Below are 17,374 nucleotides of genomic sequence, written 5' to 3'. Positions count from 1 at the left end.
TAAAAATATATATAAACATGAATATTAATATATAAATATATATAATACATATATATTTATATATTAAAATACATATTTTATATTTTATTTTACATATTTTATTTATATATATAGATATAGGACTTCCCTGGCAGTTCAGTGGTTAAGACTCTGCACTCCCAATGCAGGGGGCACAGGTGTGATTTCTTGTTGGGGAACTAAGATCCCCCGTGCCACAAGGCATAGCCAAAAAAAAAAAAGAAAATATTATGTATCCAACTAATGAGCTAACATTTATCAAGTGTTTATTCTTAATGTGTCAGGCAGTATTTTAAGGACTTTACATATAATAATTCAATAATCCTTACAACAACTCTATGACAGAGAGGCAAGTACTATTATTATCCCATTTTAATTGGAAATAAACTGTGACAGAGAAGTTCTTAAGTAACTTGTCCAAGGTCACTAAGTTTCCAAATGGTGGAGTCAAGATCTGCATCTAAGCAATAAGGCACCCAGCCCTCTTAACCATTATGTTCTACCGCCCCCTAATTTGAATGGGTTAAAATCAGGATACAGAACTTTCAAAACCCTGGAAGAAAAAATAAATAAAACAATAGATCCAGCAAAAATCAAGGAAAAAGAAAAAGAAGCAGGAATGCACACAAATAGAAAATAGAAAATAATATGGCATGAGTAAAGACCAAATATATTGGAATCTTTATATGACAACAATGGAAATATGAAATATTATACTGTTGGATGAAATGAAAATGAGACAGAATGGCCAAGTATATTATGATTTGATTTATGCTAATACACATGCATTTATAATCTACAATTTTAGTCAGCTGTTTTACAAGGGGTAGATTACCAGAGAACAGAATGTTCACTTAATCTGCAATATTTAAATTTTTACAATAATCATATATAAAACTGAAAAAGATATCTATTTTCTTTAAAGAAAAAAGTGTGGATGCCATCACAAACATCTATTTTTTCTCAGCTGTGACTGGCACATAGCAGGGATTAAACATTTGTTAAATGAATGTATGGCTATCTCTAAGATTAAATCACTACCTGAGTTTATCAGGTCACTATCAAGATAAGCAAATAAATAAAATAATACTTAGAACATTCTTTCTAAAGTATTTTTCAGTACTTACTTAAACACTCATATTTATTTCTCTACACCATTTTTAGGCTGACACAACTGGTGGACTGAGCATCAGATATGTCTTCTGTCAGATAACGAGTTCCCTAAGTACTATACTGTATTAAATCCGTGGTGCCATCATTCTTAAGATGCACCTTTATTTTATGAAACACCAAGAAACAAAAAAACACTTTCAATCAAACTATGGCACACCACCAAAATATCTGATTTCAGAGAAATTAATATTTTTAAATGTGCATTTTAGAATCAATGAAATACAGCAATTGTCATTACCAGGAAGTTTAACAGCTACCACTATAATGAGCTCTTACTATGTGCCAAGTACCATGCTAAGTACTTTTATACATATTATCCCATTCATTCTTCATGGAAACCCCATGAGACAGATGCTGTCATCATTCTCATTTTACAGACAGGGAAACAAGGCACAGGGAGGCTAAAAAAAACCTGTCTATAATCAAACAACGAGTAAGTAGAGAGGTCAGGATTCGAACAAAGTAGTCTTATAGCACCATACATTCTTGTAATTTGTCTTTACTGCCTAAGACAGAGCACTAGTCCCTTCAGAAGAGAAAAAAGAAAAAAGGTTCTGGCACTAAATTCTTAAAGAAATCTATCAAGGACTATACAGAACGCCTTGTTGCCAGATGAAGCCCTAAGTTGTGTTGTAGGCAATGATGAGTCACTGAAGGGTTTTTCCAGGGATCTAATCTGATCCAAGAATGGAACTTAGAATATCTGAAAAAACAAGCAGCTTGCATATCCCTTAGGTAATCTTTCCTAAATATCATATCATGCATCATTAACCTTGGTGAGATCTCTGAATGCATTTTTAAGTGTTTTTGAAAGGACTGGGCCACCCATTATCGTCAACCACACAGCTTACCCTCGAGCAGTCCGTGCTGTTACTATAAGTTGCAAGGCTTTGGCCTGCAGCCTCATGTGATGGATAATCACCACCTGCTTGTTCTCCACGCCACTATACATGAACTCCATCTTGTAGGTTTCTTCCATGATCTATAAGGGAAAAGAGCAGCACAGAATTCTAAGTGAAATCAAATCTGAACAGTTTTTTGCTTTAATTCTGAACTTAGATTTTTAAGTGCTTATGTTGAGAGAGAAAATAGTATAATTTGAGAAAAATTAATATATGTGTTGAGAGAAATTAGTATAGTACATCTTGTAAAAAGAACAAATTATTCTGTCAAATAAAAAAAACTTTCATTTGTAATATCATCTTAGTTGATGATATAAAGATATGAAAGTTTAAACACTGATAAAACTGTAAAGCACTGCTTGTAACTCTAAAGCAAATTCGCTGTGCTGTGGCAGCAAATGAATATGTATGGAAGCATAATCCTCAGGAGAAGTCAAGAATTTAGTATCAGGAACCATTTACCACCTGTTGGTCATCCAGACTGTTCTAGGGCCTGGTCTGTCAGAGGGATTTTAGGGAAGGAATCAGTGCAGAAAACAATGTCAGTGACCTCAGCTCAAACCCAGTGCATCCTAAACTCTTGCTCTATTCTACCCAAGTCAGTAACTCCCCTCCAAAAGATGCTTCTCTTTCCTTTCTGTGCTTGCCTCCCTTTGAAGGCAATGAAGTTAGAGAAATGACTCCAGGTTCTCCTACAACTGACATTAAGGTAAGTTTCCTAATTACATGGTGCCTCAGTTTCCCTATCTGTAAATGCAGAAGAAACAGCACCAACATCATAAAATTTAAAGGACTGAATGGGGCATGGAAGGTGCTTAGCACAGTAACCACAACTGTCACATAGCAATGGTAATTCCTTTCTCTCTTCCAGACTACTGCTCCCTGGTCCCATCCCTCCCAATATGGCCTATTTGGGGTCTATAGTCATTAAGTTCTACTCCCCTATAATAAGCCACATAGCAGGTCTGAGAGGGAGTCTAGATTAAATGACAGATCAAGCAGAATAGCAGAAGGAAAACAGACTCTAGGTATCAGAGGATCTGAGCTCAAGTCCCTAACTCATTACCTATAGTTCTATGAATATAACCTTACTGAGCGTTGTTTCATCTGTAAAATGGACTTATTCCTACCTAATTGGATTTTTCTTTTTTTGCCATGCCACATGGCTTGAGGGATCTTAGTTCCCTGACCAGGGATCGAACACTTGCCCCCTGCAGTGAAAGCAAGGAGTCCTAACCACTGGACTGCCAGGGAATTTCCACCTAATGGGATTATTATGAGAATTAATTAAAATAGGCTTGAAATCACTTACTGAACTATAATGTAACAATCACAGTCACCATCATTATCTTCCTACTGGGTCATAATTAGCCAGTCATATACAGATACACTATTGGGAAGACATGACCCAGAAGAGTTCACCAAATCCCAATACCTAAGAATAAAGGGAAATTGCTCAAAACTAAAAAGAAATAAATTTAAGGCAAGTAAAATTAAATGCTACTTAATGAACTGAGGAGAAACATAAGGGCCTCTAAATAAGATGGTTAAAGAAATGAGAAAGAGAGATGGTACAGGCTAAAAATATAAACCTCCAAATGAGTTCAGCTACATTTTCAGAGGAAAGATTCATATTATTTATTGGATTTTAGTATATCTGAAATACAAACTAATAATATTTTAGAACACAAAAGAAATCTTAGAAATCAGGGAGGTTAAGTAACCTGCTCAATATCACACAGCAAATTAGAGGCACACATGGGAACAGAATCCAAGTCCCCTGACTCTAAAGGCAGTGTTGTGTCCCCTAATTATGCTGTTCCTCATATCACTAACTTATGTCACAGGCTGAAAATGGGGAGGCCACAGTAGAGCCTTGTGAAGGCCTCGGACTTTAACTTAGACAAAACAATTTCTGGACAGAGATCTGAGGAGAAGATTTCAATAAGCTTACCTGTTTTGCTGCTGCTGAAGCCAAATCACTCTGCTTCAAATACAAAGGGGCAGCCACATTCCACAGCTTTTCCTGCAGGGCCTAACAAATCAGGAGAGGACAGAACAAAGAGGTCAAAAAGACTGCCATATCATTTGAGACTTAAGTGTTTGTTTTGCTTTGAAAATTTTTTGATCAAGACTTCCTCTCAATCCTATTCTTTTAAGCCAAGAAGCCCTACCTATTATGGACAGAGAGGAGACTGATGATTTGGGGCAAATGAACTCCTCCCCATTCAATTCTTGGCCCAAAGACGCTATCACCCAGACCAGAACTTGCAAGCAGAGTGCAGGAGCCATGAAGGCCTCATTGGAAAGCTCAGACAAGCCAGGCTTCTGATGCTCTGGGACCTCCTTGATCCCAGAGTCAATGGACTACCCTGACTACCTAGACCCTTTTTCCTTGACTTAGTTCCTTTTCCTTTGCTCCCTGCTCACTATCTTTTGAACAGCCCCATCACCTTAACAACATACTCAAACAAGAAATCAAGAAGCTTTCCTAGATTCCTCCCTCTCTCAGTCTCTCTACATTAAAAACTATCACTTAGAGCCACGGATTTTACCTTCCATTTCTCTCCTCTCTTATCCATCCATATGGCATCTTATCTAAACCTTTGCTACAGTCTCTATTTTCACAGTCTTTCTTAACTATAGACATAATGACATTACAAAAAACCTAGACTAACACTGTCCAATAGAAATATAACACAAGCCATGTATGTAATTTTACATTTTCTAGTAGCCATATCTTTAAAAGTAAAAAGAAACAGGTGCAAGTAATTTTAACTAGTTTAACCCAGTATATCTAAGATATTATTTCACTATGCAATAAACATTTTTAAAATTATTAATGAGATAGTTTACATTTTTTCATACTAAGTCTAAGAAATCCAGTGTTTATTTTACACTTACAGCACATCTCAATATGAACATTTCAAGTGCTCAATGGTCACATGTACCTAGTGACTATCATATTAGACAGTGGCAGGTCTAGACTATAGAAATGGAAATTTTTTAACTACCTAAATCATAGTACCACTAACAGAATTATTGTTTTTGAATATTTGCTTCCAATCATTTCTCACATCATGTTTTTTTATATAGTTGTAGTCAGAAGTAATTTTATGCTTTTTTGGGTGTACAACATTATATCACATTTTGTCATGTCATTATATAATTCTTCATAAAGATCATTATTACTACAGACTATACAGTTGAGTAGATGTGCCACAATTTATTTAGCTCTTCCCCTATTATCAAACACTTGCCTCCATTGGGTTCTAAGTCTGGGTCCCTTACCTACCCTTTCACTCCATGATGTTGAGTAAAAAACATAGTTCTAAAAATTTTTACAATTTTTATGGAAACACAAAAGGCCCCAAATAGTCAAAGCAACCTTGAGAAAGAAAAATGGAGCTGGAGGAATCAGGCTCCCTGACTTCAAACTATACTACAAAGCTACAGTGATCAAGACAGTATGGTACTGGCACAGAAACAGAAATATAGATCAATGGAACAGGATACAAAGCCCTGAGATAAACCCATGCACATATGGTCACCTTATCTTTGACAAAGGAGGCAAGAATATACAATGGAGAAAAGACAGCCTCTTCAAAAAGTAGTTCTGGGAAAATTGGACAGCTACATGTAGAAGAATGAAATTAGAACACTTCCTAACACCATACACAAAAATAAACTCAAAATGGATTCAAGACCTAAAATGTAAGGCCAGACACTGTAAAACTCTTAGAGGAAAACACAGGCAGAACACTCTATCACATAAATCACAGCAAGATCCTTTTTGACCCACCTCCTAGAGTAATGGAAATAAAAACAAAAATAAATAAGTAGGACCTAATGAAACAATGGGAGAAAATATTTGCAAACAAAGCAACTGACAAAGGATTAATCTCCAAAATATACAAGCAGCTCATGTAGCTCAATATCAAAAAAAACAAATAACCCAATCAAAAAATGGGTGGAGACCTAAATAGACATTTCTCCAAAGAAGACATACAGATGGCCAAGAGGCACATGAAAAGATGCTCAACATCACTAGTTATTAGAGAGATGCAAATCAGAACTACAATGAGGTATCACCTCACAGCGGTGAGAATGGCCATCATCAAAAAAATCTACAAACAATAAATGGTGGAGAGGGTGAGGAGGAAAGGGAACCCTTCTGCTCTGTTGGTGGGAACATAAGTTGATATAGCCACTATGGAGAACAGTACAGAAGTTCCTTAAAAAACTAAAAGTAGGACTTCCTAGGTGGCACAGTGGGTAAGAATCCGCCTGCCAGTGCAGGGGACGTGGGTTTGATCCCTGCCCCAGAAAGATACCACATGCCACGGAGCAACTGAGTCCGTATGCCACAACTATTGAGCCGGCGCTCTAGAGCCCGTGAGCCACAACTATTGAGCCCATGTGCCGCAACTGCTGAGGCCCACACACCTAGAGCCCGTGCTCTGCAGTGGGAGGGGGCACCACAACGAGAAGCCAGCGCACCACAACGAGGAGTGACCCCTGCTCACCCGCAAGTAGAGAAAGCCCGTGTGCAGCAACGAAGACCCAACACAGCCAATAAAATAAATTAATTAAAAAACAAAAACAAACAAAAAAACTAAAAATAGAATGAACATATGACCCAGCAATCCCACTCCTGGGCATATATCCTGGGAAAACCATAATTTAGAAAGATACATATACCACAATGTTCACTGCAGAACTATTTACAATAGCCAGGATACGGAAGCAACCTAAATGTCCATCAACAGATGAATGGATAAACAAGATGCAGTACATATATACAATGGAATATTACTCAGCCATAAAAGGAACAAAACTGAGTCATGTGTAATGAGCTGGATGGACCTAGAGTCTGTCATACAGAGTGATGTAAGTCAGAAAGAGAAAAACAAATACCATATGTTAATGCATGTATATGGAATCTAGAAAAATGGGACTGATGAACCTAGTGGCAGGGCAGGAATGGAGACACAGACATAGAAAATGGACTTGAGGACACTGGTGGCGGGGGGTAGAGCGAGAGAGTAGCACTGACCTATATACACTACCAAATGTAAAATTGATAGCTAGTGGGAAGCTGCTGCTTAACACAGGGAGATCAGCTTGGTGCTTTGTGACAACCTAGAGTGGTGGGATAGGGAGGGTGGGAGGGAGGCTCAAGAGGGAGGGGATATATGTATACATATAGCTGATTCACTGTGTTGTACAGCAGAAATTAACACAACATCATAAAGCAATTATAATCCAATAAAGATGTAAAAAAAAAAACCCCAAAACAATAAAACATAGTTCTGTGTTCTTTTTAGGAGTAATCTCTTCAAAGGATTCTTTTCAAAGACCTTCTTGTATTCCTGTGTAGAAGACAGCAAGGCAAGGAAGAAGAAAGAAGACCAACACTGACATGGCACTCACTATGTACCAGACACTAGACCAAGGGTTTTCACATGCCCTGCTTGCTACCGATCCTTACTTGGGTAGAGTTAGTATTAGCCTTGCTTCATAGAAACTTGGAAAAGCCAAATAACTGTACAAAAGGACATGAAGGAACTTTTGGGGAGAATGAAAATGTTTTATATCTTAACTGTGATGGTGGTTACACAGGTATATATATTTGAAAGAATCTATCTAACCAAATTAGGACTGTTTAAATCCCAACCTACTTCAGTGTACACACCTATCTTCACATGTATACACACACGCACACAACCCTAAGCTCACATGCCTTACCACGGCTAATAATTTCTGATGCCTCCATTTATTCTTACTTTGGTCAAATATCATTAATAACTTTGAAGACTAATTACACTTAGAACTAAAGCCAAGATAAAGTCTTATCCAGTGAGAAGGGCTCTCCTAAATCAGAAGCCTAAATTTATAACAGAACTCTGCTGCAGAAGCTGACAGCCAGCTATTGAGCTAGTTTAATTGGTTTTCAGCTCAGCGAACTGAAACAGTTTTGGGGGGTACCAATTTTGTATGTATTACACAATGAAGTCAACCTTTGACTAATTTGACATTGACAAAATGAAATTAGCATTAAAAAAATAATATAAAAGTTTATATAAGATCTGTGCTAATCGAATTATTAAAAAACAATTAAAATCCTTGGGATTCTAATGCAAATGGTTATCCTATCTGCTCTAATTATACAATGATAAAAGAATTCTCCCAAGTTAAAAAATTCAAATTCCTATATGAGTTAACAATTCTTTAATTAGAGACAAATACAATTATACTGCAGAGTACTAACTTCCCCATTGCTAAGCAGTTGCACGAGACCATGTATTTTTCCACTTATGGCCTCAAACGCTGGATCCATTAAGTGCATCCTTAACATCACACTCATGAACAAAACGGATTCAAACCAACCTTGATGAGAAGAAGCTGACACCTAAGATAGGTAGCAGAGAAGTCAGCTATTCCTGCCAATTCAGACTGAAGTTCTCCAAGTCTTTGCAGATCCCTGTAGTAAATAAAACCCCAGACACAGAATAAGGATAACGACACCAATTAAAGATCATGTCAAAAGCATTTTACCATTTTGTATCTAATAAATTGGTAAAAAAATTTTAAATGACACCACCCAATGCTGAAGTGGTTATAATGAAATTGGTTCACTTACACTTTGATAGCAGTTTAAGCTGATACATAATTCTTCTGGAAAGTAAAACTGTACTACATTATAAAAGGTACACATATGGTCAAATATTTTGATCAGTTGCTTTATGCAGAGAAGTAATTCTAGGAAATTTTCAACAGAAATGAAATGCTTTATGCCCCACTATATTCACTGTTATGTGGACTATTATAGTAAAACCCAGTAATTACTTAAATATTCAGTGGTAGAGGAATTATTAAAAAAATTACTGTACATCCAGTCAATGGAATATTCTGCAACCATTAAAATGTAAAGTGGTAATAAGATATATGATCTCAACTATGTAAAAACTGTATACATATATGGGGGAAAAATACAGCAAACTGTTTTCTGGATAGAGGTATCAGGATGTTTTTTAGGGCCTTCTCCCAACTATGCTTTATTTTCCAAGTGTTTTATACAATGGACAAGTATATTTTATGCCATCAGAAAAAAAAATTAAGGTATCATAGTGGACTCCATGGGATGCCTACCCAGTTAGTCTTTCTCTACTTCTTACTTACTAAGTGAACCCTGATTTCATCCAAGAGAAGATGTCTCCAAACCTAGATCCAGGTAGAGTCTAACTGAACTAAGCCCATTAGTACATGTCATCTCCCTGGTTATGTGCTAAGTTGGCCTTATCAGTCTTATTGGAAGGACTTATTCTTTTTTTTTTTTTTTCCTGGCTGTGCCACACAGCATTCGGGATCTTAGTTCCCCAACCAAGGATCTAACCCATGCTTCCTGCAGTGGACACACAGAGCCCTAACCATTTGGAAACCAGGGAATTCCCTGGAAGGACCTATATTCGATGCTTGCAGGAGGTCTGATGGTGGTCTCTGAATCACGCATACTCTCTCTCTCTTTCTCTATCTCTCACTGGACTGAACAAGAATGTTTCCTAGTCCTGATTACCACTGGCAGCCATACTGTAAGTCTAAAAGAAAAAAGCCTTGTGATAAAGCAAATGCTGAGGACAAGAAAAATCCAAAGAGGCAGAGAGAAACTGGGTCCTTAACGATATAAATGAACTACCTAACCATACCATACTTAGAAATGCCTCTGATTTCTGTTCATATGAAGAAACAGACATTATAAGCTTATTTGAGATAAGGTTTTCTGATACAATTAAAGCATGCTAACTGTATATAGGTATAGACAAAGTGATTGCAAATTCAATGTATCTGCCTGTGGACAAGAAAATAGAAAGTGGCACACACATAAAACAGTCGTGCTCAGGGCTGGGACTGCTGATTTGAAATGTTTAATTTTTTAAATAGATTATACATACTTACCTATAGAATTACACTGAGAAGGAATAGAATTCAAAAGATACTAAAGGATATATAATTAAATTAGTCTGCTTTCCTATACTTATGTGCTGCTAACCTGTACATCCTTTCCAGAGGCAACCACCATTACCAGTTTCTTTTAAATTATTCTGGAAATATGCTATACATCTACAAAAAGTAATGTTTTTCTTTTATTTCTTATTTGGGGGGGCAGGGCGTGGAAGGAGGGGCGGGGGAGGGAGAGAAGGAAAGAGAGAGAGGGCACACTAACAATCCATCTCAGAAAGCTGCCTGGTTTTTCAATGTCCGTATCAAAATTTCATACAGAAACGATAACTGTGGGAAACCTATGATCTGGCTCAGGAGGGAGGTTAACTGTTTCAGGGCTGCTATCATATATCAGGTTTCACGGCAGCCTGTACAAAACTGTCCATTGAACTAAGCCTCTCCCTCTTAACTCAGGCAACTTTCTGATAGCTAATGCTGCCTCCTGGGGACCATGATACCAGAAAGGAGATGCCCTGGAAAGGGGCAAAAAGTGAATTATTTCCAAAGTGACTGAAGAAGTTGGGGTCTGTGGCTTATATACTGTCTCCTTGAGTTCTGGTGGTTTGAGCTGATCCTGGAGGGCCTGCTCATGTGTGGTAATCCAGCACAATAGAAGGCAGGACCCTGTACTAGCTAACCACACCTGTAAAATGTTATTTTGGTGGCCAGCTGGTCTCTCCCTTTCGCACCTCTGATGTCTCTCTTGCAAAAGATGGCCCTGAACCATTCTCCTTGTGAACCATATCATCTCCAGAAAGATTTTCCCTTCTGTTACATTACAGAGAACACTGATCAGCTGACTATACATTAACTGACTGCCCCCAAGTGTTAAGTCATTCTACCATCCTTGCACCACAGCAATTGTTCTGAATTGCACAAAACAAGATATAACCCACCTAGCTATGGGAAAGCTGAACTATTATACAAACAAAAATAGAAACTTACTAGCCCTGCTCAAAAATTTCTGTGTCCCAGTGTCTCCTCTCTGTATCTCCTTATGCCCACAATCCTCAGGAAGCCTCAGTTCAGACATCCATCAGGAGACTATGGACTCCTTAATGAAAAAGGTACAAAACACACCTTCTGTGTGCACTGTACTAGCTATGCTAGATGTTTCCTTACTTGAGTTCATTTAACCCTTACAATGTGAACTGCAATTACAGGCATACTTCAGAAAACTGAGTTTGGTTCCAGACCACCACAGATAAAGCAAATATTGCAATAAATCTAGGCATACAAATTTTTTGGTATCCCAGTACATATAAAAGTCATGTTTATACTACACTAGAGGTTACTTAAATGTGCAACAGCATTATGTCTAAAAAACCAACATACATACCTTAATTTAAAAATAATTTTTGCCAAAAAACGCTAACCATCATCTGAGCCTTCAGCAAGCTGTATTCTTTTTGCAATAGTAACATCAAAGATCACTGATCACAGATGACCATAACAAATATTATAATAATGAAAAAGTCTTAAATATTGTGAGGATTACCAAAATGTGACAGAGACATAAAATGAGCAAATGATGTTGGAAAAATGGCACTGAGACTTGCTTGAAGCAGAGTTGCCAAAACCTTTAATTTGTGAAACCACAGTGTCTGCAAAGTGCAATAAAGCAAAGCACAATGAAAACAAGGTATGCCTGTAATCCTGTTTCACTGAGAATGAAACTGAAGCTCAGGGTTTAAGTGGTTTGCCTAAGGTCACAGAATTAATAAGTGGCAAAAATAGGTCATGAATTCAGGTCTGTCTAACTCTAAAAGCATTTTTTTTAAAACCATATCATAGGACTTCCTAGGTGGTGCAGTGGTAAAGAATCCGCCTGCCAATGCAGGGGACACGGGTTCGAGCCCTGCTCTGGGAAGATTCCATTAAAAAAGAAAAAAAAAACAAAACCATATCATATTGCATTTCACTTATTTATCTGCTATTAAACTCTTTTCACTTATTTATGAACTACATCAAATACAGATGAGACTAGGGGCTTCTCTGGTAGCACAGTGGTTAAGAATCCGCCTGCCAATGCAGGGGTCCTGGGTTCGAGCCCTGGTCCTGGAAGATCCCATATGCTGCAGAGCAACTAAGCCCATGCGCCACAATTACTGAGCCTGCGCTCTAGAGCCCGTGAGCCACAAGAAAATGAGCCCATGTGCTGCAACTACTGAAGCCTACGCTCCTAGAGCCTGTGCTCTGCAACAAGAGAAGCCACCGCACTGAGAAGCCTGCGCACTGCAACAAAGAGTAGCCCCCGCTCACTGCAACTAGAGAAAGCCTGCGTGCAGTAATGAAGACCCAACACAGCCAATTAAAAAAAAAAATACAGATGAGACTAAAGCTGATTTAAGGTCAGATACATATTAAGGTGGTAGGCGGGGACTGTCTTTTAAGGAATGCTGTAGTCACTTGTCTGCTCTTTCTAATAATGAATTGATTTTTTCGTTTAAGTCAATTAAGGTGTTATTACTGGGAGTACACATTGTTCTGGAAACCATATCATCATATTAGAAGTGTTCCATGATAGAGAATTGTTCCTTTGGAGTGAAATAGCCTATTTGAATTTGAAACATCTGGGGCTTCATTTATCTGGAATCAATAGAAATACACTTCTTTTCTTATGGAAATTCTTTTAAACACCAACCCTAAAGAACTTGGGATTTCTTGGTTAAATTTTTTTAAATCCTCCTTTTTTTTTTTTTGTCGTACCATGTGGAGTGCGGGATCTTAGTTCCCCAACCAGGGATTGAACCCGTGTCCCCTGCAGTGGTAGCGTGGAGTCTTAACCGCTGGACTACGAGGGGAGTCCCTAAAATCCTCCTTTTGCTGTGCAACATTCAGTGTCTCTAAGGAGTGGTGCCTGTTTTGTAGTCTGGGAAATAGTACAGTAACTAAAGAGATGGAAATAAAATGTTTGTGATTTGTAAGCGTCTGGGTGCAAAGATGAAGACAACTTTTGCAAACTCATTAGGAGCTTGTATTCATTTTGCATTTTCTTTTTTCTTTTCTCTCTCTTTGTTTTGAAGTATAGTTGATTTACTATGTTGTGTTAGTTTCTGGTATACAGCAAGTGATTAGGTAATATATATGTATATATATATATTTTTTCAGATTCTTTTCCATTATAGTTTATTACAAGATATTGAATACAGTTCCCTGTGCTATACAGTGTTATTTATTTTACATACAGTAGTTTGAATCTGCTAATTCCAAACTCCTAATTTATCTCACTGCATTTCTGATTTGCATTTCTCTAATAATTTGTGATGCTGAGCACCTTTTCATGTGCCTGTTAGCCATCTGTACGTCAAACTATGTTGAATAAAAGTGGTGAGAATGGGCATCCTTGTCTTGTTCCTGATCTTAGAGGGAATGCTTTCAGCCTTTCACCATTGAGCATGATGCTGGCTGTAGGTCTGTCATATATGGCCTTTATGATATTGAGGTATGCTCCCTCTATGCCTGCCTTCTGGAGTGTTTTTATCAGAAATGGACATTCAATTTTATCAAAAGCTTTCTGCATCTACTGAGATGATCATATGGTTTTCATCCTTCAATTTGTTAATACAGTGTATCACACTGGCTGATTTGAGGATACTGAAAAATCCTTGCATCTCTAGGATCAATCCCACTTGATCATGGTGTATGATCCTTTCAATGTATTATTGGATTCGGTTTTGTTGAGCATTTTTGCATCAATGTTCATAAGTGATGTTGACCTATAATTTTCTTTTTTTATGATACCTTTTCTAGTTTTGGTATTAGGGTGAAAGTTGCTTCATAGAATGAGTTCAGAAGTATTCCTTCCTCTGAAATTTTCTGGAATAGTTTCAGAAGGTTAGATGTTAACCCTTCTCTAAATGTTTGGTAGAATTCACCTGTAAATCCATCTGGTCCTGGACTTCCGTTTGTTGGGAATATTTAAATTACTGATTCAATTTCAGTACTGGTAATTGGTCTATTCATATTTTCTATTTCTTCCTGCTTCAGTATTGAGAGTTTGTACCTTTCTAAGAACTTGCCCATTCCTTCTAGGCTGTCTATCTTATTGGTGTATAGTTGTTTGTAGTAGTGTCTCATGATGCTTTGTATTTCTGTGGAATTGGTTGTAACTTCTCCTTTTCATTTCTGATTTTATTGGTTTGGGCCCTCTCCTTTTTTCTCTTGTTGAGTCTGGCTAAAGGTTTATCAATTTTGTTTATTTTTTCAAACAATCAGCTTTTAGTTTCATCAATCTTTTCTACTGTTCTTTTACTATCTTTTTCATTTATTTCTGCTCTGATCTTCATGATTTCTTTCCTTCTACTAACTTTGGTTTTTGTTTGTTCTTCTTTCTGTAGTTGCTTTAGGTGTAAAGTTAGGTTGTTTGAGATTTTTCTTGTTTCCTGAGGTAAGCTTGTTTGCTATAAACATCCCTCTAAGAACTGCTTTTGTTGCGTCCCAAGGGTTTTAGATTGTTGTGTTTTTGTTTTCATTTTTCTCCAGGTATTTTTCAAATTTCCTCTTTGATTTGAAACAAGTCTTTGGATTTTATTTATTTATTTATTTATTTTTATAAATTTATTTATTTATTTTTATTTATGTGTTGGCTGCGTTGGGTCTTCGTTGCTGCACACGGGCTTTCTCTAGTTGCTGCACACGGGCTTTCTCTAGTTGCTGCAAGTGGAGGCTACTCTTCATTGTGGTGTGCAGGCTCCTCATTGTAGTGGCTTCTCTTGTTGTGGAGCATGGGCCCTAGGCACGTGAGCTTCAACAGTTGCAGCACATGGGCTCAACAGTGGTGGCTCACGGGCTCTAGAGCACAGGCTCAATAGTTGTGGCACGTGGGCTTAGTTGCTCCATGGCATGCGGAATCTTCCCAGAACAGGGCTCGAACCCGTGTCCCCTGCATTGGCAGGCGGATCCTTAACCACTGCACCACCTAGGAAGTCCCAGTCTTTGGATTTTAAATCTCACTATACCAATGGTGTTTATTGTCTGTTAACTGTATCTCAATAAAAGCTCTTAAAAAAAAAATCTCACTATACCAGATCCTTCATGTCATACAGACTGTTTATCCAGAAACAGATCAGTGTGACCAGACGGAAGGGCTAGAACAATCTATGTTCTAGTCTAGGGTTTTGCTGTTCCTTACCTTTGACAGTCTTCTCTCTTTTCCACTTGACTAGTTTCTATTCATTCTTCTGGTCATTGCTTAAACCATGAAAGGATGGGTTAGGTGCCCCCTTCCGTCTCCTAGAAAACCCTGTACTTACTGTGTTATGTGGAAAGCACAATATTGCACTGCCTGTTTACCTAGCTATTTCCCACACCAGGCTGTAAGACCCCTTGCGCAGAGACTATGCCTTGTTTACTATTGTGTTGCTTCTGCCTAGCACAATGCTTGGCATATGATGGGTAATGAAAAGCCATATAACAAATTAATGAACCCCTGCTCCCTCATTCATTGTAAAAATGGGATCATTCTCATGGGATTGTTTTCAAATTCAATCAAATGACACACATAAAACACTTCGAAGAGTGGGTACATAGTGGGCACTTAATAGACAGCAGCTCTTGTTACGATCAAGGATAGCAGAACCTTACAAAAGATCAACTCCATGCAACTGAAGGTGAGGTATGACCAGAAGAAAATGTCATCTATAAAAACCTTAAAAGTCTCCATTCCTGGTTAAGCCACCATAACTAGAGTTTTCAACAAATATTTACTAAGCCCCCATAAGGCACCTAAAATACAGTGGTGAGGACAAAGTAGTTATGTCAAGTTCTAAAAAACAAACCAAAAAATCATCCCCCAAGACCCTCACTGAACTACAGCAGTGAGGTGAAATCTTAGTTGGGTGACATGAGTGGTTAGATTTCAACAAAGGACAATGTGTGTGACAGTGAAGTTTGTTTGATACTAGTACTAACAAGTAAATGGCCAGAGTCATAATCAGAGAAGCTTCTGTGTGCAATTCTGACTAACATTTCACTTTTCAAGAACTACGGAAAATGTAAATTCTGAAGAACCCCAGGGAACATCTGATCTAATCTCCACTGATACAAGAATCCCCTTCACTACTGCATATTAGCATCAATTTTAGAGTTAAACAAAGCTAGATTTAAAACCCAGTTCTGCTACTTCCTAGCAAATTGCTTCATTTCCCCAAATTTCTATTTCTTTTTTGTGAAATAGTTAACAACAATGTTTGTAAAACATAGTAAGTCATCAGTAACTACTGCACCATCTGCTTTCCTTTTCCAATCTTTCACCATTCTGGCCACCTTTCCCAGAATGCACTTAACTATAAACTAATGACTAGGACAGACCACAGCAGTAGAACACAGCAGCAGGTCTAATCAGCCCAAAGTCCAGCAGGACTATCACCTCATAAAACCCAGATCACGAGGGTGACTCAAACCAGGGTGCTTAGGGAGCGCCTGCTAATAGCCAGCACTGCAGCTGATGACCAAATTGGCTTGCTTTTGTGCATTTTGTACTTTCTTAGTGCCAAATGGATAGAAAACTGTCAAGGACAAAACTTCAATGTTTATTTAGGTGTGGCTGAGTTGCAAAGTAGAGCTTATTTTCCTGGGCTCAGGGCCAACAACTTCAGTAGCAGCCTCTAAATTTAATCACCTTGGTGAGAAAGCAGATGAGGAAGAAAATGTGAATGAGGCATCACTTTAGGGTCAGAAAACTTTTTCTGTAAATGATCAGACAGTAAATACTTTAGGCTTTGCAGTCCATACAGTCTCTGTGGTAACTACTCAGCTCTACCACTACAGCAAGAAAGCAGCCATAGACAGAACCTAAATGAATGAGTGTGGCTGTGTTTCAACCAAACCTTATTTACAAAAGCAGACAGATATTGCCTTTGCTAAAGGCAAATGGTTTTCATTTCTTTCCAAATCATTTGGGACATTCTAATAGGGCCTGGCAGAGTCTGCTGATCGTTCTTGATATCCTTCTCTTCTTCCTTAGTAGCAGAGTCACCAAGTGTTAACTAAGCACTAGTCATCAAGAACAAAGACTACCTTTCCTAGCTCCTTGCAGCTAGATATAGCCTTGTGACCTAAGTTCTAGTCAATGGGACACAAGTAAAATTAGAACATGCAACTTTAGGGAAGTGTCTTTAAAAGGGAGTGGTTGTAGAAATGATGCCCTTCTGCCCTTTCCTTTTTCCTAGAGGCTGGATTACAAAGGGTATAAAGTTTGAGTCTTCAGGCAAAGGCCACTTGATGCAGAAGATGAAGAAACAAGAAAGAATGAGTCTAGGTCATCAGCCATCTCAGCT

General features: G+C 38.0%; 2 protein-coding genes across 3 annotated transcripts in view; one reads left to right on the top strand and one right to left on the bottom strand.

Moving 5' to 3' along the window:
* Positions 1 to 8,489, top strand: part of AAMDC (adipogenesis associated Mth938 domain containing) — a 61,269-nt gene extending 52,780 nt beyond the window's left edge. The window contains exon 4 of the mRNA XM_057747870.1: positions 7,421 to 8,489. Coding sequence (XP_057603853.1) covers positions 7,421 to 7,426 — 6 coding nt within the window. The 3' untranslated portion in view covers positions 7,427 to 8,489. The remainder of the gene's footprint in view (positions 1 to 7,420) is intronic.
* Positions 1 to 17,374, bottom strand: part of INTS4 (integrator complex subunit 4) — a 123,731-nt gene that overhangs the window by 18,425 nt on the left and 87,932 nt on the right. For both annotated transcript variants that reach the window (XM_057747867.1, XM_057747868.1), the window contains exons 16-18: positions 8,484 to 8,577; positions 4,048 to 4,128; positions 2,043 to 2,173 (exon numbers count right to left, since the gene is read on the bottom strand). In XM_057747867.1, the coding sequence (XP_057603850.1) occupies positions 2,043 to 2,173; positions 4,048 to 4,128; positions 8,484 to 8,577 (306 nt within the window). The remainder of the gene's footprint in view (positions 1 to 2,042; positions 2,174 to 4,047; positions 4,129 to 8,483; positions 8,578 to 17,374) is intronic.

The sequence above is a fragment of the Hippopotamus amphibius genome, chromosome 9, assembly GCF_030028045.1.
Source record: "Hippopotamus amphibius kiboko isolate mHipAmp2 chromosome 9, mHipAmp2.hap2, whole genome shotgun sequence".
In the NCBI taxonomy this organism is placed as follows: Eukaryota; Metazoa; Chordata; class Mammalia; order Artiodactyla; family Hippopotamidae; genus Hippopotamus; species Hippopotamus amphibius.
This window is presented reverse-complemented; position numbering and strand designations above follow the sequence as displayed.